This window comes from Macrosteles quadrilineatus, unplaced genomic scaffold (genome assembly GCF_028750875.1).
Source record: "Macrosteles quadrilineatus isolate MER2022 unplaced genomic scaffold, UCM_ALF_1.0 Scaffold_9__3_contigs__length_116548681, whole genome shotgun sequence".
In the NCBI taxonomy this organism is placed as follows: Eukaryota; Metazoa; Arthropoda; class Insecta; order Hemiptera; family Cicadellidae; genus Macrosteles; species Macrosteles quadrilineatus.
In genome coordinates this window covers 110,132,601-110,157,518 of record NW_026542602.1, presented here as the reverse complement: position 1 = coordinate 110,157,518, position 24,918 = coordinate 110,132,601, and the positions used below count along the sequence as shown (strand labels likewise).

General features: G+C 34.4%; 4 protein-coding genes across 4 annotated transcripts in view; 1 reads left to right on the top strand and 3 right to left on the bottom strand.

Moving 5' to 3' along the window:
• The window catches only part of LOC129002399 (protein chiffon-like), a 39,238-nt gene extending 38,552 nt beyond the window's left edge, over window positions 1-686 (bottom strand). The window contains exon 1 of the mRNA XM_054430176.1: window positions 7-686. Within this exon, the coding sequence (XP_054286151.1) occupies window positions 7-85 (79 nt within the window). The 5' untranslated portion in view covers window positions 86-686. The remainder of the gene's footprint in view (window positions 1-6) is intronic.
• A 9,711-nt stretch (window positions 687-10,397) lies between these two features.
• LOC129002265 (uncharacterized) lies at window positions 10,398-14,774 on the bottom strand. Its single transcript, XM_054429943.1, has 2 exons — window positions 14,660-14,774; window positions 10,398-10,760 (listed from the first exon to the last, which is right to left on the bottom strand). The coding sequence occupies exons 1-2, from the start codon at window positions 14,708-14,710 to the stop codon at window positions 10,440-10,442; spliced, it is 372 nt and encodes a 123-aa protein (XP_054285918.1). The 5' UTR covers window positions 14,711-14,774; the 3' UTR covers window positions 10,398-10,439.
• A 2,642-nt stretch (window positions 14,775-17,416) lies between these two features.
• LOC129002264 (uncharacterized) lies at window positions 17,417-19,464 on the bottom strand. The gene is made up of 3 exons (XM_054429942.1): window positions 19,372-19,464; window positions 18,255-18,278; window positions 17,417-17,786 (listed from the first exon to the last, which is right to left on the bottom strand). Exons 1-3 carry the CDS (start codon window positions 19,420-19,422, stop codon window positions 17,466-17,468), a joined length of 396 nt encoding a protein of 131 aa, XP_054285917.1. The 5' UTR covers window positions 19,423-19,464; the 3' UTR covers window positions 17,417-17,465.
• Window positions 19,465-22,607: 3,143 nt separating this feature from the next.
• On the top strand, window positions 22,608-23,969 carry LOC129002263 (uncharacterized). Its single transcript, XM_054429941.1, has 3 exons — window positions 22,608-22,711; window positions 23,221-23,244; window positions 23,610-23,969. Exons 1-3 carry the CDS (start codon window positions 22,661-22,663, stop codon window positions 23,928-23,930), a joined length of 396 nt encoding a protein of 131 aa, XP_054285916.1. The 5' UTR covers window positions 22,608-22,660; the 3' UTR covers window positions 23,931-23,969.
• Window positions 23,970-24,918: the final 949 nt, after the last annotated feature.

Here is a 24,918-nt window from a genome sequence, read left to right as displayed (position 1 = left end):
GGTTACCTGTCTTTTCCTTTACTCCAAGCTGGTCATTAGTCTCCCTCCCTTTTTTATCTCTCTTCTTTTTGTAGGGAGATACCATGCCTCAAGATAAATCTAGCCTAGGAAGGAATTATGCTTCTAAATAGGCCTATTGGAATAACAATGTAGATACCACAAAACATCACTGATCACTGATTCAATCGACTCACAAAGGTTCTGAAAGGCTTGGCTTGGTTTGAAGATCGGGCTAGACCTAGTAGGCCTAACTGTCATCCAGAACTAGCCCTAGCCCACCACCACCGGATCTTAGGTCAATGTTTATACGTTTAGCTAAGTTAAAATGTTGTTTATACTAAACACAAAATATTAAGGTCACTAATCACTATTACAGTCCACAATTTTAATCGAAATGAAATCGTAGTGTAGCAAAATTGAATTGAAACTGAAGCTCTTTAAGGTAGAATCCTCCTCTTCTCGAAGTGAACAAACCAAAAACCCATAAGAACAAGAAGTGGGGTTTGTAACGGAGAAAAAAGGCACACAAGTATTAATATTTCTGCTATAAAATTGTGACCGTTGTTGTCCTACAATTTTCAATCGCAAGTTATTGTCCCCAAACAAAAAGTGATACAGATGCAATAATTATAATTAAGAAAGTCCTGAATGTCTACAAAAGTACAAAATCGGAAACAAATGAAAATTTGGCTCCATAGTCCATCTCCATTTTAGTCAGCTCTCTCGACTCTCGCTGCTCGCTCGAGTCTCGCAGAGCAGAGTTTGTTTGTCTGTCCTCTGTCGTCGACATCGTCGTCAGTTCAGTTCAGTCAGTAGCTCTGCTCCGCAACGGCACACGGAAGATTTCTCAGGTGCCGTTTGACGTCACTAACTGCTGACGTCACTTTGAGGGAACACCAATACCGCAACGCCTCGGTGGTGCAGTGGATAGCGTTGCGGGCTGTTAACCCGATTGTTCCGGGTTCGAATCCCGCCGGCGGCACTAAATTTTTATCAACAATTTTTTCATATCAGCAAGTTTGGTTGGTTTGGTTAGGTTATGACAGTTTAATTTTATAATAAAAAAATTATAAAATTGAATTTTAGGCAATTGTAATTTTATTTTATGAACAAAACTATTTTTTAGATTAGTAAACCTTTATTCGATTTTTCCATTGTCAGCACGTTTGGTTAGTTTGGTTAGGTTATGACAGTTTAATTTAATAATAGAAAATTATAAAATTGTCTGTTTCTTCAGATGCAGCAGTTATTGACGTCAGCAGTTAGTGACGTCAAACGGCACCTGAGAAATCTTCCGTGTGCCCCACCGGCTCTGCTCTAGCTCAAGCTCAGTCAACTTCTTACACATACTCCTCTCAATGCGCATGCGCGATTAAACTGTAACATGAAGCTGCGACAAGCGTTCGATCATGTCCAGGAGCTGAGGGGGTTTGAGCATGGATGAAAGTAGTACCATAGACTAACCAACACTTGGGGGGAGTATGTTTTATCTATGGTAGTACGCAATGTTATTGCTGATTATTGTAATATGGACTGTGGTGATCAAAATTACGCATGTCGCCTATTTCAAAAGTGGTTGATAAGGTGGGGGGGGGGAGGGGGCAAACATGGCGGTTTGCGCTATGCGTTAAAACGCTGATATTTCGAAAACGGTAAAAGATCGATAGAACATCGGTTAAAAGTTGTAATTCTAAAAATGTGGACTACAATAATGGTTAATATGTCCGAGGTCGTATCTCTATAAATAAACAAGTTATTGTATAAAATATGTAAAAAAGGACTTTTCAAGTAGTTTTTTTTTTACCGAAAGTAGAATTAATTTGTGAGTGTAGCAAAGAAGTAATGTCAAATATCTTTGCTGATAGTTGTAATATGGACTGTGGTGATAAAAAATACGCATGTCGCCTACTTTTCAGGTGGTCGAGAACTTGGGGGGAGGGGGGCAAAGATGGCGGAACGCGCTATGCATTAAAACGACTGTAGCTCGAAGCTCGATAACGGTACGAGATGGGACATCGGTTAAAACATAGTTTTAATCAAAAAAATATGGCCAATAGAAAAGGTTACCGTATTAGGTAAAAAGTTGTATCTTAACTAATAAAAAAGTTATAACAATAATAAGTTTAACAAAATCTACATTATACAGCTATTTTCTTCAAAAATCATATGGATTGTTGATAAAAATAGTGTAATTACTCGGCTAAATATTAACCAGATGCATTTTCTTATAAGAAAAAAATATATTTTTACAAATACATATGGTTTAAAATGTAAAACACTATTACCACTAAACAGGTTTACTAATTCCTGACACCCTGATCCTAAAAAAAGTAGATTTTTAGGTGTGTGTGGTGCTGATGTACGATGTACCAAATCTTATTGATTTATCTGTTGTCGTTTAGAAAATATTTAACTGTCTTCGGACTTACCCCCCTATATATGTATATATATTTTTTATATAGATTTATGTACTGTATATGTCTGTGAACACGATAACTTGAGTCATTTTTGTCCGATTTTGGTGAAATTTGGTGAAACAAAAATTTGTCCCGAGACTCAAGCCTCAATTCGTACAATCACGCACTTTTTTAGGGAAAATGCAGCCCCGTCAAACTCAATCCTAGGTTATGGGCCTGAAATCTTGCCTAGTGTACGGGAAAATCTGCTAGTAGCCTGCTTGTGTGTGCTATAAATGTGCAATCTATACGTAATAAAATTGCTGAACTTGAAATACTTTGCTGTCAACTGGACATTGATGTGCTTTGTGTGTCTGAGCATTGGTTGTTAGAGGCAGAAACTGCATACTATACTCTAGAATCAATAGCCTTGACCTTGTATCTTGTTTTTGTCAAAAAACCCCTTGGGGGGGGTGTGTCAATTTATATTAATACTAAATGGAACTACTCTTTATTAGACTTAAGAAGTCTAATAAAGACAGAAAGAATTTACAGGTATAATCATCTCTAACTTGAATCTCATTGTTGTCACCATGTATCACTCGCCTAGTGGTAGTTTTGAACGCTTTTTTTTATCTACTTGACATGTGTCTAGTTTATTTAACTTCCCTGGGGTTAGATATTATAATCGGCACAGACCACAATGTGAATATACTCAACCATCCAAGTGAGTCACACCTGGACACCACTCCTACGCAGAAGCCGCTGCAGTGTCATGTGACAAGGGGGGTTTGAAAGCAGAGCAAGTGCAGTTAGTGGGGGTGTAAGTGATGTGAGTGCCCGGTTGTCATCTCTTGCTGAGCATACTAAAAATGCTGTTGTAAATGGCGCTGTTAATAATCTTGTAAATAGTTGTATAAATACCAATGTCCAACAGGTAGATAGTAGTGTAAATTCCAACACTTTAAACTCCCATACCGCCAAAATCACAAACCCAGGATAGTTTGTAATGCACCCAAGAAATACATAACAATATTAAATCAAAATATAAGAGGTTTGATACATAAAATCGAGTCATTGGAAATAATACTTGAAGAAATTGATCCAGCATTTTTGGTATTAACAGAGCACAACTTAAAACATGACGAATTTGATCAAATAAATGTCAATGGATATAAAATGTGTTCTTTTTACTCTAGATATACATCCAATGGTGGGGTGGTGATAATGGCGAATGGCAGTGTGAAGTGGGAAAACCTTAATATACCAAGCATAACAGACTTATGTATAGATAAAATATTTGAATGTTGCTTTGTATCAATTAAAAACGGGAAAGATAAAATTGCACTGATGGGGGTCTACAGATCACCTGCAGCTAGTGATAAGGTGTTTTTGGAAAAACTCAATAATGCTCTAGAAATTATTACTGGGATTTGTCCTTACATAATTATAGCAGGAGATTTTAACATTAATGTCTTAGAGGATGCTAAAGATCAGTTAATGAGAAATGAATTTGTTAATTTACTAAAAAGATTTGGTTGCAAATATTATGTTAATTTTCCCACTAGAGTTACTGAGTCAACAGCTACAGCAATTGATAATTTTGTTTCCAATATTGACAAAAGTAAAATTCATGTTGAAGGTATTATTACAAGTCTCTCAGATCATGATGCCCAATTGTTAATGTTGTCTCGTTTAAACAATACCGATCACAGTAATGTTCAAAAAATTACAATAAGTAAAAGAGCATACACAGATGAAAATATGGCATTATTTAAAAATCATTTGTGCCTAGAAAACTGGTATTCTGTGTACGCAGCTCCAGTTGAGTTAAAATATGACTGTTTTTTCAATCTTTTTACATATTATTTTAATATATCATTTCCAAAAATTAAAACTAGAAAGTATAAGGCTAGAAACATGTGGATATGTAATTCACTAATAGAAGAAAAGAAAGAAATATCAGAGCTGGCGCTAACTTATAGATCAAACAAAAATAAAATGCTAGGTAAAATAATTAAACAAAAAAACATAAACTATCATAAAAATGTCATTAATAACAAAAGAAATTACTACAAGCAGAAAATCCTAAGATCAAAAAATATTAGTAAAGATGTTTGGCAAATAATTCATCAGGAAACCGGCGCATGTAAGTTGAATACAAAAAACATTCATTTAGAAAAAAATAATACCACTGTTACTGATCCTTTACATGTAGCTAATACTTTTAATGATTATTTCATTAATATTACACAGGAATCGTTAAATGGCAATAGTTTTGGTTCTGCCAATGAAAATTGTAATCAAGTAGATAGGAATAATATCAAAAATTCTTTCCGTTTAACACCAGTTGATGAAAAAGAAATACTAACCATTATTCAAAATCTAAAAAACAAACCTGCTAGTGGTTATGATGAAGTGCCTATTAAAGTGATTAAACATGTTGATAAAGCTATTGTTAAGGTCTTAGTTCACTTAATAAACTCATCTTTTGTGTCAGGTATATTTCCATCAAAACTTAAAATTGCCAAAGTTATTCCTATACACAAAAAAGATTGTCCAAAAAACCCATCAAATTACAGGCCACTGTCAATTTTACCCACAATTTCAAAAATTTACGAAAAATCTGTCAATACTAGATTAATGTATTTCCTCGAAAGTAACCGCTTAATTAATGACAACCAACATGGATTTAGGACGGAAAAGTCGACCAAAACAGCAACCGTTCAATTTATCGATTCCATTATTGATGCCATTGATAGGGGTGAAAAATGTATTGGACTATTTATGGACCTAAAAAAGGCATTTGATAGAGTCTGTCATGGTACCATGGTTAAAATTTTAACACAGTTTGGTATTAAAGGCAAAGCACTTGATTGGTTCAGATCATATCTAACCGATAGGCAACAGTTTGTTGAAATAGCTTATACAAATGGCGAAAAACAAACAAAAATAAATTCGAAAACACAATGCATAAAATTTGGAGTCCCACAGGGGTCAATATTAGGCCCATTATTATTCATTATCTACATAAATGGAATTAATGATATATTGGTTGATCAGAATGCCAACAAAGTAGTTTTGTATGCTGATGATTCAAATTTGAAAGTTTCAGGACCAACTGATGTACATATTAAAAGATCTGCAGAAGAAGAGTTAAATAACATAGTTTCATTTTTGACAAATCTAAACTTACAGATAAATTTAAATAAAACAAACTTTATAAATTTTAATACAAATAAGAACCAAAATGGTTTTTCAACAGAAATAAAATTAAATGACAACATTATTTCAGAAGTAACGGATGCTAAATTTTTGGGGTTAACTGTGGATTGCAATTTCAACTGGAATAAACATATTAACAAAGTTAAAGGCAAAATGAATTCAGGAATTTATGTCCTTAGAAGATTATCTAAATTCTGCGATTTAGCCACTTTAAAAGTAATATATTTTAGCTTGATTCATTCACATTTGGCATATAACATTTGTGTATACGGAGCAACAACTCATAAAAACTTAAAAAAGTTATTGAAACTCCAAAAGAAATGTATAAGAATCATGCTAGGTTTGAAGTACAAGGCTCATGTAAAGGATAGGTTTAGTGAACTAGGAATTTTATCAGTATTTAATTTATATGTATATGAATGTGTAATGTATGTGAAACAAAACATGACTAATACCAGTTTTCTTGGCCATAATCATACTTACAACACTAGGCACAAAAATAATTTGAAATTAGAAACACATAAATTAGAATTTTTTAAAAAAAAGACCACATATAAGGGCGCCAAATTCTTTAATAGATTGCCAGAGAGTTTGAAAAGTGAGATTAATATTAAGAAATTCAAAAAAAAATTAAAGGCATTCATGATTGAGAACACTTATTATTCAATTAATGAGTTTTTAAATAACAAAAATGGCGTTGTTGGTTAGATTTAGGTATATTGTATTATACTTGTAAATAGGCTAATTTTAATTTTAATGTACTTATTTTTATTTCTTAGAAATAAGATCTGACACCATTCATTGTACATAAATTGTACATATTATGAATAAAGACATATTTGATTTGATTTGATTTGATTTGAGGCCAGTGATTTCAGGAACATTCTCCGCAGCCATGATATATTCTTCAGTGTCAATGAACCAACCCGTGGTCTATCTCCTTTAGACACTGTTCTTACCAATCTTGATAGCTGGAGATACATGGCCCATGTAAGTGTAGATCAGATATCTGACCACAAACATGTTTTTTTAAAACTAGATCTACCTGAAGGTGTATTCAAACATGGTCTGCAGGAACCTGACTACTTATTCAATGTGTATTGACTGATCTGGCAGTAAAGTGGCTCTCTGAAATAGAATCATTTAATGCTGAACAATCCTTTGACTATTTCTTTGATAAGTTCAGAAAAGTTTTTGATTGTTTTCCCTTAAGAAATAAAACCTGCAGGACTGTGCCTCCAGCCAAGGCAAATGCTGGGTGCAGTGTAAACAACTGGTACACACCTGAACTCTCTGCCTTTAAGGACTTTATCCTTTAGGTATCAGTGACTTATGCAAGAGTAACCCACAATTGCTGCCCTACCTCCGTGATCTCAGGAAGCATTATCGTTTGAAGGTAAGGGAGGCGAAGCAATTTGCTACTGCTACTGCCATTGCTACATCTCCAAATGCATGCAAGGCTGCCTGGAACTACATCAATAGGCATAAAACCCCCACTACTGTTCCTGCTAAAGACTTTTGCACTGCTGATGAGTTTAATTCATATTTTCTTGATTCTGTTGATGAATTATTCCTCTCTTGTAAACCTGATCCATCTGTTCCTTATGATTGCCTTAATTCTGTTCCATTTGTTCCCACTAATTTTTCATGGACACCTGTTACTGTTGATAAGCTGCTTAGAGTAGTCAGTAGCTTTAAATCCTCTAAGAGTCAAGATTTTTATAACATGTCTGTTGAGCTTTTAAAAAGATGTATCTATGTAGTTGCGCCAATCATTGTAGATATTGTAAATAAATCTCTGAGAGAAGGTGTCTTTCCTGAGGCTCTGAAGATTAGTAGGACTGTACCTGTGTACAAAAAGGGACCAAAGGACAGTACTGTAAGTTACAGACCAATATCTATAATCCCCATCTTTGGTAAGGTGCTTGAAGCAGTCATGTTAGAGCAGCTTATACAGCTACTTTGAGAGGCATCGCCTTATTGTGCCCGCTCAATTTGGCTTCCAAAAAGGAAAGTCCACCGTTCAGGCTGTGGACTGTCTTGTTCAAGAAATCTTAAATGGTCTAGAGATTAGAAATTCTACTTCTGTTATAATGTGTGACCTATCCCGCGCTTTTGACTGTGTGTCACATAGTCTCCTGTTGTCAAAGCTCGAAAGGTACGGGGTACGAGGCGATGCTCTCTCATTGATTAAATCTTATCTTGAAGGGAGGTCTCAAGTTGTGACTTGGAATGGTAACTCTTCCAGTCCTCTGATGGTGAACAATGGAGTCCCGCAAGGGTCTATTATGGGTCCCTTCCTTTTTGTAATCTCAATCAATGTCTTGTATCACAGTGTTGCAGGCAATGTCCTGCTATATGCAGATGATACAACTCTCTTTTCTAGTCACTCAGACTTTTCTGTATCTAAAGTTGCTGTGCAGGAATTATTAGATGTAGCTTCTATCTGGTTTCGCAACAATAAATTATGCCTGAACCAAGCCAAAACTCAAAACATCACTTTCAGTCTTTCTAGGGAACTGAGGGAAGAAAGCACTGTAAAGCTGCTGGGCTTCACCCTTGACCCTCAGCTTGATTGGAACGATCATATTGAAATTCTGTGTGGTAAGCTAAGTCGTGTAATCCATTTGCTCAGACGGTTGAAGGCTGACATGCCATTTGAATTTGTTCGACTTGCGTACTTTGCTTTTTTCCATGCTCACATTCTGTATGGCACTAGGCTCTGGGGTCACTCCCCTGGAGTGCAAAAAGTCCTCAAACTACAGAAGAAAGCTGTCAGGGTCTTGTGTGGAGTCCATCAGCTTGAGCATTGTAAACCTCTGTTTGTTCAGCATGCCTGTACACAATGTATTTATTAGCCAATGCCTGTTAGAGATTAAGAACAATGAATCAGCTTTTCCATTGGTTAATAATGTTCATCATTATAGCACTAGGATCAATGAAAATATTTTTAGAGATAGAGTTAGACTAGATTTAACTCTCAACTGCTTTCCTGTTGCAGGAATAAGGTTCTACAATGCCTTACCCATAACTGTCAGACAACTCTTGCTGAACAAGTTTGCGACCACACTAAAAGCTTGGATGCTTGCCAATCCATTTTATTCAATAAAAGAGTTTTGGAATGCACAGCTTGTAACTATTGGGTTGAACCCACAGTAGTCCAGTAGAGGTATTACAAAATTGTAAATTTATTTATTTTTCTCTGCCTTGCATGGCTTGCAGCATGTAGTTTTCATCTTTTTTTTATTTTTAGTTGCATGCATTGCTTTGCATGTTTTATATTGATTGAGATCCTGCATGTGTTTATTTCAGCTTTTAATTTAATTTCGTTAGTCAAGAATGCAAGAATGAAGCTTGGCATGTTATTTATTATTTATTGTATTGTTTGACGTAGCCTATTGTCTTGTATGAACTGAATGGCCAAATAAATCATTTGAATCAAATTTGGTTTGAAGGTGTAAGGCGGGATAAACTTGAATGAGTTTTCATCATTTTTGACCCTAAAAACATAAAATTTCCCAATTTCTCTCTAGGCCATTTTAAAGAGCTTGAAATACAATCAATTTAGTATATCAAAGTGTTTTTGTACGGTTGGTTATTGAGAAAATTCAAAAAGTTTTAAATTTTATGTCCCCCATGTTATTCTTAAAGAGAATATTGTAAAATGTTGTAGTTAGTTTGTTTAGTGATATATTTTGATCAAACTTATTTATTAATTTATTAATTTTTTATTAATAATTTATAATAATTTATTAATTATTTTTTACTAAGCTGCTACTATAAATTTTACTAATAAACAAACTTTTTTTTTTACCCTCCCTGTAGCAGCAAACCTAGGTACTTTTTAAACCTAATGGAATTTAAATTGATTTAATTACAAATCCAATCATAAATAATAGAAATTCGCCTAGTCTGCAGGTTTGCTGTGGCGGGGTAGGATATAATTACAAAGCTCAAATATATTTCTCTAAATTGTAATAGCTATTTACATTACAAGTGTAGTAAGAGCGTTTTTACATCACGCAAGTGAATGTTGTGCAACGAGCGGAAGCGAGTTGCATAATTCTCCTAAGAGATGTAAACACGCTCTTGCGCAACGTGTAACGTACAAGATTTTACCTGACCCGACAATATACATGGGTTTACGTACAATATTTTTCATTATCCATTTCACTCATCGTCTAACAGTAACGTTCTTTTACAAACAAAAGCTAGGTTAGGAAAATACTTTAAAGCATAACAATAACATTCAAGCGCACAGCTGATTTCTAGCGTTGAACGTCGATGCCTCCATAGAGGTATATTTTTTAAGTTAAGCACTCAATGTTATTTAAATGGGGTTCATTACATCACCGAGTGAGTTTTTTTCAACTTTACATCACTCGAGAAGTAAGGAAGTTGTATACATCACGCTTGGGATAGGGAAGTTTAACATGGCGGGTTAGGTAAAGTTTATTAAATTTAGATATAACATCAACTGACATAAGGTTTAAGAATTATTTCTGTAGTTCTGTTGGTTTTTGTTTGAATGATTTCTCTTCAGGAAAAGACAAACATATAATATTAGTATAATCTTTATGACATAGCCTTCTAAACAACTGAATTGCAAAAGAAATCTTTTTCATCTATGGATATTGTAAGGAAATCTTAAAATACCTACGTATCACACGTGGAAATTTAGTATTTGTTAAACTAAATAGGGTTTGTTTAGTATTTGTTAAACTATACATACCGGTAGCTCTGCCAAGTTCTATTGGAATTTAAATTCAAAGGCAGTTTTACTACTTTTTTTGTTATTTAATGATCAATCTCAAACATTTACAAGCATCCACAGGGCTTGGGGGCAGCGACCTTAGCCTCGTAGCTGGTGGAAGCAGAGGAGGTGTTGTCAGAGGCAGACACAGACTTCTTGGTCTTGGTGGCCTGGACCTTGTTGCCGAAAGCATCAGCGTATTTGTAGCTGTCGCTCTTAGCTGAACCTTCCCTGGTGCTGGCAGAAGCGTCTTGCTCAGTGGTGGCCTTCACGTATTTGTTTCCAAAAGCATCAGCCACAGCCAAACTCTCGGCACCTTCAGAAGCTGCAGACTTAGCTGACTTGTACTGAGACTGGTCAGACTTCTTCTCTTGGACCGAAGCAGCCTGAAATATAAATAAAAAGTTTTTGTTAGGTCAACGTTTTACGTTTTTACACCACTACTAGTGTACTCATAGTGTACTCATAGTGTACCATAGTTATGTGGCTCAAAATTGAGCAATTGCAAAGAAGTACAGGAGTTATTTATAAACAAATAACTTGTTTAAAAACTAATAACAGTCATAATTTTCAATGATTTTTAAAAGAGTCAACTAAAACATTATTAACTAATGGAAATACTCACAATTTACATAACAGTCCTATTCCAGTTTAAAGGGTTAATTTTTAACAATCAAACTGTCCATGGACGGGAAAAGGTAAGCTTACAATTTAAGTCAACGTAAAAAGGCTGTCAGCTTTTATGAAGTACCGTACCTTATTTATTTAGCCAATTTGTAGACAATAAAGTGTAGGCTACTTTAAACTATACAGGACAGAGTTAGGCAAAAACTGGCAGAACTCTGAAATGTTGGTTATTTATCATAGGCTTACTCATAGGATGCACTGTGGATGCGATGCTTCCTGGTGTGGATTAACGTCCGCACTAGTGAATACTACGACTATCCGCAGTACTATCCTGATAATTAGACCAATTCGTAAATTACAAGGAAAGAATGTGGTTCGGATTCCACTATAAACTGTAGGTCCCTTAGTTGCCATTAGCTGTATGGGCTATTAATTAACAGCTGTGTCTAAGGAACATGTCGGCCTTAGTCACTAACAAGACTACAAGATCGCGCCACTCATCCTACACTAATCCTTCACTCATATTTGGGTTAAAATACGCACATAGTGGCGTCCCCATCTTAAATAATTGATAATTGATAATTGATAATATTCTAAATCCTTAAAATAAGAATTTAATAACTAATAACTTATATCATCAAACACAAACCAAAATCCAAAACTATACACATTCTTAATACAACATTGATAATTTACACATTGGCTGTTTACAATTAACATATGTTCTTCTTCTCACTATTAATTTTTGCTTCGCAACGGGAAAAATCTGTTTCATAATCATTGGAATAGATTTATAATAAATAATCTATCATAAAGTTTAAGATTAAATAAACCTACTACTTAGTTGTTTTGATTTTTTTTGGATCAGCTGTCTAAAATTGTTAAATAGGCATTTGACAGTTCTGGTTGTTTACATTTAAATGTCAAAGCAAATGTAAACATTGAGCGCGTTCTGGGAACATGCACCGGTGCACCGGTGTTGCCCCGGTGCAAAAAATGTGTCGTTCTGGGAGACCGGTGAGTTAACCTAGCAGACAGCTATTTCCTCTTTTTCCTCCACCGGTGCAAGATTTATGCACCGGAGAAATTGTACGGTGCATAATACACCGGCGGCCTCTGATTGGTCTGTTTCTTGGACAACAGCATGCAGCTACGGCAAGATGGCGGGTCCATCGAATAATGTTCATCAGTTTTATAGGTTACTTTGCGTAATGAGTGAATAATTTATTCTATGAGGGGGTTAAATTACGTATTAAGTGAATAATTTTCAAATAATGTATTCTGTGAGGACAAGTTTGTTTGGTTTAAATATTATAAAGTAAATAATAGGTGAATGTGTAAATTATAATCCGATGTGTACCGTAAACCGGTGAATAACCGTTCTGGGATACCAAGACTCTTGCCCCGGGGCGGTACCGGTGAGTAAGTCACCGGTTAATCTGCACCGGTGCACCGGTACATGTTCCCAGAACGCGCCCATTGTGAATTTTCTCATGCTTCCATTGAGACCAATTATTAATATTTAATTTCTGACAACAGCTGGAGTTTCAAAACAATGTTTGTTTCCCATGTTAATCTTATGGAGAAATACAAGACTTTAAAAGACCCAAGAGCCTCACTCTCTAATAATTTCCTTAAAAAGAAAGTTTCCTGCACAACTTCATGTTACGCTCTTTCCAATGACACCAAAAACATGTCAATCAGTTCAGTAGTTTCGGAGGAGTAATTGTCACAAAAATCCTGCTTGCGTATTAAATAAGTAATAGAATAGATTTCTGCTACGGTGCCTAGAGGGAATTGTCCATAGACAAACCATATATTAACTGCAACTAATAAATGCATTTGTGTCAGCATACATTAAAGAAAGGAATAAATTTGTTGAAGGTAGGCCTACATAGAGTGTTTATACATTTTACATTAGAATAAATACACTGTTTCATCCTTGATCATTTTTCTGAAACCGGATTCTAATAATTACCAGTATCTATTGCATGAAAAATAATTAATTTACAGAAATTTACAGATTGCTCTATTGAGCTTTCATTTTATTTTTTTATACATCCCAAATAGCTAGTATTTTAAAATTTAATGTTTTATTATGTAATATGCAAATTATCACATTAAAATTAAATTTTTTCTACAAAAAAAATTACAGAAATAAATGTCTAATAACGACAATAACATGTTTCTGAGGAAGCAAACTATGAGAAATATCTCATGCTCATAAAAGATACCCATAAAAATGTTTTTTTAGTTTTCAAAGTTGTTAAGTAAAATATTCACCACAATATTTTAAGCTATACCAAATCAAGATTGTATCCTTTTAATTTTTCACTATGTATATTCATTCATGCTAAAAAAAACTCTCTTTTTACAGATATACTCAAACATGCTGCTGTTTGAATTACTTTTACCAAATAACCAATCACTTTTACACTAATATATTTTTATTACGGAAAGTAAATAAAGATACGTCTTATAACACTCAAAACATATATTTACGCTTATACTGTTACTCACAAGACGGTAAATATACAATAGATGGTAAGTGATGATCGATTTCGATTGGACACTCCAATCATCATCAGACCCAATAGGCGATTGACATTCGCCTATTGGGTCTGATGATGAGTGATTGGGTGATTGGAGTGTCCAATCGAAATCGATCACCACTTACCATCTTTTGTATATTTACCGTCTTAAGCGTAAATATATGTTTTAAGTGTTATAAGACGTATCTTTATTTACTTTCCGTAAATTTAATAACACGTACAATGCTGATCAAGAAGTTATTTATATTTTTATTGTAACATCTCCCTTGGAAGATGTCAATAACTAACCATTTAAACCATTTTAGACATCGCAAATTAAGTTTAATTAATTTTAGCGAATTTCCCTATAGGGAAGTAGCTATTACCGTAGGTGGCACGGTAGGACCTAGGCCCGGGACTAATTTACTTTTTCCATTTTGATGTCTCCAGAGGCCAAAAACACCATTCGTTCAAATTTTAATATATATGTATATATAAAATATACACGTCCATGAACGCGAAAACTTGAGTAATTTATGTCCGATTTTGATGAAATTTGGTTCAAAGGTGTAAGGCTGGGTAAACTTGAATGAGTTTGCGAACCAGCATGATCGAATCATGGAAACGGGGTTTTACTGGGTAAGAAATGGTTTTTCTCATTTTTGACCCTCAAAACACAAAATTTCCCAACTTCTCTCTAGACCTTTTTGAAGACCTACCTTTAAAAACAAATAATTTAGTATATCAAAGTGTTTTTGTACAGTTATGGTTACGGAGAAATTTCAAAAAATTGTAAATTTAAAATTCCCATGTTATTCTTGTAGAGAATATTGTAAAATTTTGTAATTTGCTTGTTTATGGATATGTTTTCATCAAACTTGGTAAATTTATTTATTTTATACTAAGATATAAATATTTTACCAACGAATACACTTTTTTAGTTTCCTTGTAGCAGCAAACCTAGGTATTCATTAAACCTAATGTTGTTTAAATAGATTTAATTGAGATTAAGACAAATGGAAATTCGGCAGGTTTACTGAGGCGGGGGTAATATGTTTCCTTTGCATTTTTATTATATTTACAACATTATGTAATTGATCAATTTAAATATATTTTCAATTACTCACCAAGGCAACGGAGAGAAGGGCGAAGAAGGCAACAGCTACGGCAGTCCTCATGTTGAGATGTGTGTAGATTGATGCTGTGGAGATGTTGATGAGGCCTTATATACACCTACTGCACCTGTTCATCAGACCATGGTAATATATAGTCGTTACAATCAAGTAGAAGCGATTAATAGCAATCTCTTATAACCACGTTTAGCCCAGAGCATATTTTAAGGAATTTCCACTGGGTGACAGTGACAGTGGTGCCGGACTTACTGGGAAGGTCATCAGGGGGTGTGGATAACATTAGATAACATTAGAAACATAACATACATTTGTAGATTTTAAGAAAGCTTACGATTCCATTCATAGATTATCATTAGATTCTCAGACATTTCGGACTCCACCCAAAATTAATAAAACTTTTAGAATTTACCTTGACAAATACCTTCAATAAAATTAAATTTAGAGGATAAATACTTTATACTTTCTTATGAAATGGCGACCATACTATGTAGGTATTTTAAGCCAAGTATGAATGGAGATGAGTGTAGGATGAATGGCGCGATCTTGTAGTCTTGTTAGTGACTAAGGCCGACATTCCTTAGACACAGCTGTTAATTAATAGCCCAAACAGCTAATGGCAACTAAGGGACCTACAGTTTATAGTGGAATCCGAACCACATTTTTTCCTTGGTATATACGAATTGGTCTAATTATCAGGATAGTACTGCGGATAGTAGTAGTACTCACTAGTGCGGACGTTAATCCACACCAGGGAGTATCCCATCCACAGTGCATGCCTATAAAATATCCACAATCCGTGACCTCCAAGTAGCTGGATTACAGGACGACGCCACCCGTAAATATCAGAACCTTTCCTGGTCAAAACTGGTTTGAGACAGGGAGATGGCCTTTCACCACTTCTTTTTAACACTGTGCACTTGAATACATTATGAGGGAATGGCTTAAAACAAACCCAAAAAATATTACAGTTGGAACAAAAAAAGATGACATAAAGTTAAACTGTTTAGGATTTGCTGAGGATCTGGCTCTTCTAGCTAATAACATCCAAGAAACCAAGCAACAAATAAAATCACTTCAGGAAATAGCCCAGAGCATAGGTCTAAAAATTTCTTTTGAGAAAACTGAAAAAATGTTAACAAAATCACTATTGGCTAACAAAATCAAAATTGGAGCGCATTGCATCAAAATTGTAGAAAATTTCAAATACTTAGGTGAAGTTATAACATACAATCTTAAAGAAAATCCATCATGGCAAAATAGAATTATTAAATTGATCAGAATGCAACATATTACTAAAAACCACGATTACTAGAAAAATACCGGTATGGATCATAAACATAAACAAATGACGTTTTTGGCCCGAAAATAAATATTATTTAGCATTGCTTAAATGGAACTGCCAAATCGTATGTTCAATGCTATTAGTATAGGATTCGGGCCAACAACGTCATTTTGTTTATGTTTATGATCCATACCGGTATTTTTCTAGTAATCGTGCTAAAAACACATACAACAAAAAATGCCTATCAATAGCAACAAAATTACAAAATTATCAACAAAAAATACAAAACAACAAAATTATCTGTAGCAATAGATAAAATAATGAAAATAGAAAGAAGAATCATCAGAACATGTATAAACAAAAAATATCAAAAAGATGGAGTTTGGAGACTGGCCTCAAATAAAACTGTATATGAGGAAATAGAGCCATTGACAAGTATAATTAAAATGAAAAGAATTTCATTCATTAGACATCTGTTAAGGACATACCGGAAAATAGAATAAGCAAGAAAATAATTGACAAGTCGTGGAATAGCAAGAGTGACTTTAAGCCGAGTGGAACTGTAGATAAATATATGCCGATGCTTGATATGAAATCTGTGCGTGCATACCTTCAATTTGAGACCTCAATCACGAAAATCGGTCGGGTAGAAGAGCCAAACGAACTCGGAAAAGAAAAAACACATTTTTAAAATCATATACTAATTCACAAACCAACTCATCGCTAATGTAGGGGTTACTAAAAATATTACATAAGTTTTCCCCAAGTATTCCTAGAACAAGCCTTCAAACACAACTTCAAATGTTATTTTAGTTGGATCATAGATAAAACTCCCTTAGTAGATTTCCCATCCTTATGAAACAGCTGAAGCCAATTTTATTGTTAGTTCTGTCCGGTGTACTGTAGATGTCGTGTTTTGTTTCACCTCCATTTCATTCAGCGGTTGCCAGAGGCCTCAGCCCTGGGAGGGGATCTGACTTGTAGTCTCAAAAGAATTTTTGTTCTCTTGAAAATTAATTTAACTGGTAATGTGTTGGGGATTTTGATAATTAATATCCTATTGGTTGTAGTGTTTTATTGGTTAAATGTTTTGTCATTTTAATTTCAATTTTTGAGATTTTTCATATAAAAGTTGGAGGATGTTTGTACTATGGGTTGCTCATCTCGAGAATTTGCTTTGGATATAAATTATTCATTAACAACCATGTATAAGGTCTGTATGGACACCCATGTATAATTGTTACTACAGCTTCCTTCTTAGCACCGTACTTGTTGTGGGTCGGCTAATGTCCTGGTTAGCTTCCACAAGATAAGCCTCTTCAACCAGGGGTTTAAGTGTACTTGCTGATACGCACACATACCTCTTGAATAAAATTCTTACTATTCTGGCTTCAGCCTCTTATTGGGCCGATTGTTGCTGACTCTCGAACTAACCGCTAAGCGGTACACAAAGAATGCAAATTTCCACATAATAAAAAGAAAACTTGTTTATTGTTCCATTATTACATAATCAAACATTTACAAGCATCCACAGGGCTTGGGGGCAGCAACCTTAGCCTCGTAGCTGGTGGAAGCAGAGGAGGTGTTGTCAGAGGCAGACACAGACTTCTTGGTCTTGGTGGCCTGGACCTTGTTGCCGAAAGCATCAGCGTATTTGTAGCTGTCGCTCTTAGCTGAACCTTCCCTGGTGCTGGCAGAAGCGTCTTGCTCAGTGGTGGCCTTCACGTATTTGTTTCCATAAGCATCAGCTACAGCCAAACTCTCGGCACCTTCAGAAGCTGCAGACTTAGCTGACTTGTACTGAGACTGGTCAGACTTCTTCTCTTGGACTGCTCCAACCTGAGATAAAGTAATCGATATTGAAAGCTGTTGTTATAGTATAGAGTACATTGCTATCCATTATTTTTTTATTGCAATCTATCTATAGTATAAACTGGACTTGACAGTTGACAATAGGTTGGTAGGCCTATCTCCTACCATGACACAACTCAGTAGGGCCTACTGTAGTACCAGTGTATAAATGTAACAAGTGCAAACAGCAGCAAAACAAGAAGGCCTTTTGAATTCCAAAAGCATTATAGTATATTTACTGTTAACAGTTTTTGTAACCAGTAATTTATACTTGTATCACAAATTTTAACTTTTTATTTTTTTTTTATTTTAGCATGGCCTTACTAACCTGTTGTTTAAAGATATTTTGATTAGGATTTAGGATACCTAAAACCTGGCTTGTGCAGGACTTGGGAGTAATGAATTTGTTCATACACTAACCAGCTAGTATTACCACTATGATAAAACACAACTTACGCAAGCGGCAGAAGCAGGAGCCAACTGTAACAGACAAAAGGTACAATTTTTAAGTCATTACTCAATACATTTCATGTTAACACAGAGAAGTAAGGAATATCGGATACACTTGCCATGGTGTCTAGGACAGAGTCCCCGCACCACCCCCTTTGCCTACATATTCTACAACGCTCAAGCCTTTATGTGCCCTGTGCGATAGGAATTTCCGCACAGCACTTGCCATTCACAAGGGCTCTTACTTCACAAGTATATTTCCACCACCGGCATACCAGAGCTGAAAGCGTCCTGTTGTTCTGTAAGTGTATTTCATCTGTACCTTACTTAAATCTGTGACGTAAATAAATCATTGAATGAAATACATATAGCTAAAACAATAAATTACTGGTACGGGTAGCCTACTTAAATATGTAAATAAAAGTTATATAGATCTTAAAATAATTCTTAGATCCTAAAAATGTTTGAAAGATATACATTAGGGTACCTATAGCTGCAGACACTGGGATGTGATAGTGTTCGCAAATCTTTAAAAGTTCCAAGAGAGTAAGAGATTTTTTTGTTATTTAAGGATTACTGTATAAAGTTTTAAATGTTTAATGTTTCCTAATATACAGGTGTCCCGGAACTCTCTACCAATATTTTAGGGCATTTTTCCTGGGTAAGAAACATACCTAAATATAATATTTAAATTGTCCGGAAGTCCTTAGTTACTCACACAGCCGCCATTTTGTTTTTTTTTAGTTATTAATTTTTTTCTAAAGAATGGTTAAACATACGAAATGGAAACTTCGCACAAACATTTATGACAACTAGACAAAGCTACAAAAAGATTATGACGATTTTTCAAATTCTTAAAACAAAATGGCGGCCATTTAAAGTTTTGTGTCTTAAATAACTCAAAAACCGTTGATTTTACAAGCTTGGTTAAAATATTCATTTTTATATTACTTGAAATTCGCTCTAACCTATTAATCTTTTCAAGTTTAAGGTGTCAATTTACTTACATATCCCAGGAGGTTTATTTATCGAAAATGCATAGGTAAATCTCAAGACTTTTTAAAATTGTGTAAAGTCAGTTCAAGTATATCAATAAATACATTTTTTTAATTTTAGTACGTACCAGAGCGATGGCGAGAAGAGCGAAGGAAGCTACAAGTACGGAGGTCCTCATGTTGAGATGCTGGAACAGATAACTGATGCCTGGTGTATGTTGGTGAGGGTCTTATATACTCAACCACACACACACACAAACAAATGCCACTTGCGCTCATCACGCGTTAATAGTCTTTCTCAGTCATCAACAGCAGTTTTGGTTCTCAACCTTTTCCCGCTTTATTCATCGTGATATTATTTTGTAAAAAGATACTTAAAACTGAAACCATAGTATGCTAGCACCCCTTCTTAAAAAAGCACCTTCTTATTTAAGTTGTGAAATTTCTAATATTTTTCAAATAAAACAGCTGGAATGATACCATATCGGTGAGTGCCAACATCTATATGGCGTCAAACAAGTCTCTTGCGAATCCGCCCCACGGGCCCTCAAAGTTTCAATGTAATCCTTATGGAAGCAGTATTTGACACAAAACAATGGCATAAGATCAGCTGGTGACTTTTGAATGAAGTAGATCAAGAAATAGCTGATCACATTTTTTTACGGATATTAGAACAGAAACTGTATAGATCATAAATAATATAATCAAATGACGAAATTAGCCTGAATTGTATACTAATAGCCTTAAAATCTTGTTTGGACGTTTATTGACAGTTCCATTTTGAGTAATAAAACAAACATGAGTCCATCCAACTAAATTAACAGTTGAAGTTGTGTTTGGAGGCTTAGTTCTAGGCTTACTTGGGGAAACCTTATGTTAACTCCTTATGTTATATTAGCGATGAATTGTTTGTGTGAATTTAATTGTAGTATATGATTTAAAAAATTTGGGTTTTCTTTTCCGAGTTTGTTAGCTCTTCTATCTGACCGATTTTCATGATTGAGGTCTTAAATTGAAAGTATGCACGCACGGATTTCACATCAAGCATCGGTATATATATATCTACAGTCCCACTCGGCTAATACAAAACAAAATTATTTCCCCATATATTTCTTATGGGAGTTGAATTTGGTTTTTCTTTTCCGAGTTTGTTCTCTTCTACTGATCGATCTTCTCTGATATATGATCAATTTTCATGATTGAGTTCTCAAATTGAATGTATGCACGCAAAAATTTCACATCAAGTATCGTCATATTTATCTACTGTATTACTTGACCAAAAAACACATAAATTTGATTTATTTTTGATTTCTTACTTCAATTTAAGATGTATTTCACCATTTATAATTATATAATTTGGTCTAAGAACCTTCAGTGAAATACCGGCTTTTATTTAACGCAAGGTGAACAATCAACATGAAAATTATATTTTATAAGGGTTTTCTATGATTAAAAATCAATAGCTTCAGTATTGTTTATGTTTTTTATATGTATTAGATTAGCCTGTATTAGATTTAAGCCGTCGTGTTTTGGCTGAAATCGCTGTGCTTCCTAGTTGTCCTTGTTGGTCTTGACAAGATGGAACTATTTGGTATGTAGCGGCATTTCAAACACATCCACAATTATTCAAGGAAACCAGCATATGGATGATATGTAAATTTTGTTAACGTGTATGGTTTTCATTCAAACTAAATCATCGCTTTTTTTATAAAAGCTAATATTAAAAATTCTGTTTTTCTCAAGTAAGCCAATCACATAAAAAATCAACTAAGACACTATTATTTACAAAGCCATGTAAATACATAAACTTTGTTCGCATTAAAACACGTGATTCTGTTCTTAAAATATCCCACAAGATTCATATACTAACTAGAGGACCCATGCAGCTTTGCAGTGTTAAAATAAATATCATACCCGAGAAATAATTAAATTTATGATTTTTGATTGAATAATACATTATCTTAAACATAACTAAATCAAACGATCAATAGCTCAAATTAGCCTATAACTTACTGATCATTTTGAGGCTAATACATATAAAAAACATAAACAATACTGAAGCTATTGATTTTTAATCATAGAAAACCCTTATAAAATATAATTTTCATGTTGATTGTTCACCTTGCGTTAAATAATATCCGGTATTTTACTGAAGGTTCTTAGACCAAATTATATAATTATAAATGGCGAAATACATCTTAAATTGAAGTAAGAAATCAAAAATAAATCAAATTTATGTGTTTTTTGGTCAAGTAATACAGTAGATTATGCCAATACTTGATGTGAAATTTTTGCCATACCTTCAATTTGAGAACTCAATCATGAAAATCGATCACGTATCAGAGAAGATGGATCAGTAGAAGAGAACAAACTTGGAAAAGAAAAACCAAATTCAACTCCCATAAGAAATACATGGGGAAATAATTTTGTTTTGTATTAGCCGAGTGGGACTGTAGATATATATACGCCGATGCTTGATGTGAAATCCGTGCGTGTATACTTTCAATTTAAGACCTCAATCATGAAAATCGGTCGGGCAGAAGAGCTAACAAACTCGGAAAAGAAAACCCAAATTTTTTAAATCATATACTACAATTGTAATTCACAAACCAATTCATCGCTAATATAGGAGTTAACATAAGGTTTCCCCAAGTAAGCCTCCAAACATAAAGAAGCCTATAGAACTAAGCCTCCAAACACAACGTCAACTGTTAATTTAGTTGGATGGACTCATTGTTTTATTACTCAAAATGGAACTGTCAATAAACGTCCAAACAAGATTTTAAGGCTATTTGTATACAATTCAGGCTAATTTCGTCATTTGATTATATTATTTATGATCTATACAGTTTCTGTTTTAATATCAGTAAAAAAATGTGATCAGCTATTTCTTGATCTACTTCATCCAAAAGTCACCAGCTGATCTTATGCCTTTGTTTATGTGTCAAATACTGCTTCCATAAGGATTACATTGAAACTTTGAGGGCCCGTGAGGCGGATTCGCAAGAGATTTGTTTGACGCCATATAGATGTTGGCACTCACCGATATGGTATTTGTCACCATGCAAAATTTGAAAACAATTGCTTCAGCCGTCTAGGAGTAGTTTGCGTATAATGAAATGCATAAGAGTCGACGTATAAGAGCTTCGCTCAATAATATGTGAATGAATGTCCTACAGCATGCAGCTAGTATAATTAAAGGGAAATCTATTTAAATTTGGTAAAATTCAATTAGTGTTGCCAAAGATGAGTTGTACCTGAACTGTTTGATTGTTCACAGCTATTAGTCACTGGAAACATTAGCCTGATGATGGTAGATGATCATATGATGAACAGATGGTGTTGTGTGTGTGGTTGAGTATATAAGACCCTCACCAACATACACCAGGCATCAGTTATCTGTTCCAGCATCTCAACATGAGGACCTCCGTACTTGTAGCTTCCTTCGCCCTTCTCGCCATCGCTCTGGTAAGTAAAAAGAATATATTTTATGAACAATAAAACATAAACAAAATTAAATAAACAACTCAGCAAATTGACACATAAAATATCCCACTACTTGTACACTTTTATGAATTTGAATAAGGAAAACTACATAAATTGCAGTAACTTTTGAACTGCTATTTTTACGAGAGTTGGAGGTTGTGCCATTTTGTTAAAGGTTACAAAGGCTCTACATACTAAATTGTAGCCACAATAGTCAGAGCTAATATTGTTTGATTATCTTTGTATCTTTTCACAATAACAGATATTATACGTAAGAGGACACTCCTAGAATGTTTGAATACACCCTAATAACTATAGTAATTATAGTTAACTTTATCTGATATTATATTTTAGAATATGACAATTCTTTAAAATGACCTTAGACTGTTTCTTGAGATATTTAAGATGCTCATGATTGTTTTAGTTATATTTGATTGTTTCACTTTTGAAGTGTATTAACTTACATATTCTGTTCATTTTTTCTGTTACAGTTGGCCCCTGCTTCAGCCGCTTGCGTAAGTTGTGTTTTATTGAGCTGGTTTGTGTACGAATAACTTAATTTTTACAAGTATCATGTATCCTGATCACAATATTTTTACAAGTTTTGAAATATTTATGATTGGATGATCCTTAAATAACACAAGACTTGAAATTGTAGCAAATTATGAAAGTTTAAAAAGTCAACTAAAAAACTTCTAAAATCCACGTTGTAAAAGATAGTTTAATTCAGTGGATATACTACTTTTTTACTTTAATTTCAGACCTGCTTCAGTCTTTCATTCTTCTGGATATGTTTTATTGTATTTTTAAAAATCAGACATTCAACCCTTTTAATGTTATTTGGCAATTCCGAGGCTATAATCTACAATGCCTTTTTTAGGTCGGAGCAGTCCAAGAGAAGAAGTCTGACCAGTCTCAGTACAAGTCAGCTAAGTCTGCAGCTTCTGAAGGTGCCGAGAGTTTGGCTGTGGCTGATGCTTTTGGAAACAAATACGTGAAGGCCACCACTGAGCAAGACGCTTCTGCCAGCACCAGGGAAGGTTCAGCTAAGAGCGACAGCTACAAATACGCTGATGCTTTCGGCAACAAGGTCCAGGCCAGCAAGACCAAGAAGTCTGTGTCTGCCTCTGACAACACCTCCTCTGCTTCCACCAGCTACGAGGCTAAGGTCGCTGCCCCCAAGCCCTGTGGATGCTTGTAAATGTTTGATTATGCAATAAAGGAACAATAAATAAGTCTACTTTTTACTGTGTGGAAATTTAAATCCTTTTTACAGGGCTTTGTGATTAATTTGAGGGTTTTAGCAATGGCAAGAAGCCTATTTTTTTGTGAAAGAATTTTAAATTCTGTTGTAACAACAAATTTTACATTTTGTATTCAAACTGGACACTTTGACAATGTATCATCAACCGCCATTATGAATAATTTTCAATTCATGTTTATAATTATTTGTGATCTGCTGCAATTAAGAATAAGAATGAGAATCCTTTATTGTCATTAGACACAGTTGTGCAATAGACATTGCCAAAGAAAACTATAAACTAAAAAATGTAACAGAGTCATGAACATTATCACAGTAGACCTTATGTAACATACATGTAAAGCTTAGCCTAAATCACAGAAGAGATCACAGTTGTCAATTGAGAATAAATATCATAAAATAAAAATTTGTCAAATAACAATGCATGTTACTTAAAATCTATAAAATCAGTAGCACTCAAATGTAGAAACTCATTACCTAACAGAATAAAGTGGGTGCTTTTTAGAAGACCATTTGTTACGACAGTTTTAAAATTAGCAAAGGATTCAATATTCCTGACATGATGAGGTAGTATATTGTACAGTTTAAGCAATATACCTTTAGAGCTTTTGGCTGCTTCAGTCAATCTACAAAAGGGAATGTCAATTTCATGCTTGAGCCTTTTTGTGTTGTGGCTATGTACATTTAGCCGTTTCAACAAGAATACAGATTGTTTTTTTTACTTCTAATAAAACATACAAAACATATAAACTAAAGACAGTTAACACTTTTTCATGGATAAAAAAAATAGGCCTACAGTGCTCTAAGTAGTCAGTACAGCTGAAGCTAGTATTCTGACACCTTTTTTCTGAACCAGTAAGACATCATGTACTCCAACTGCATTTCCCCATAAACATATGCCATACAGTAAATTACTTTGAAAGAAACT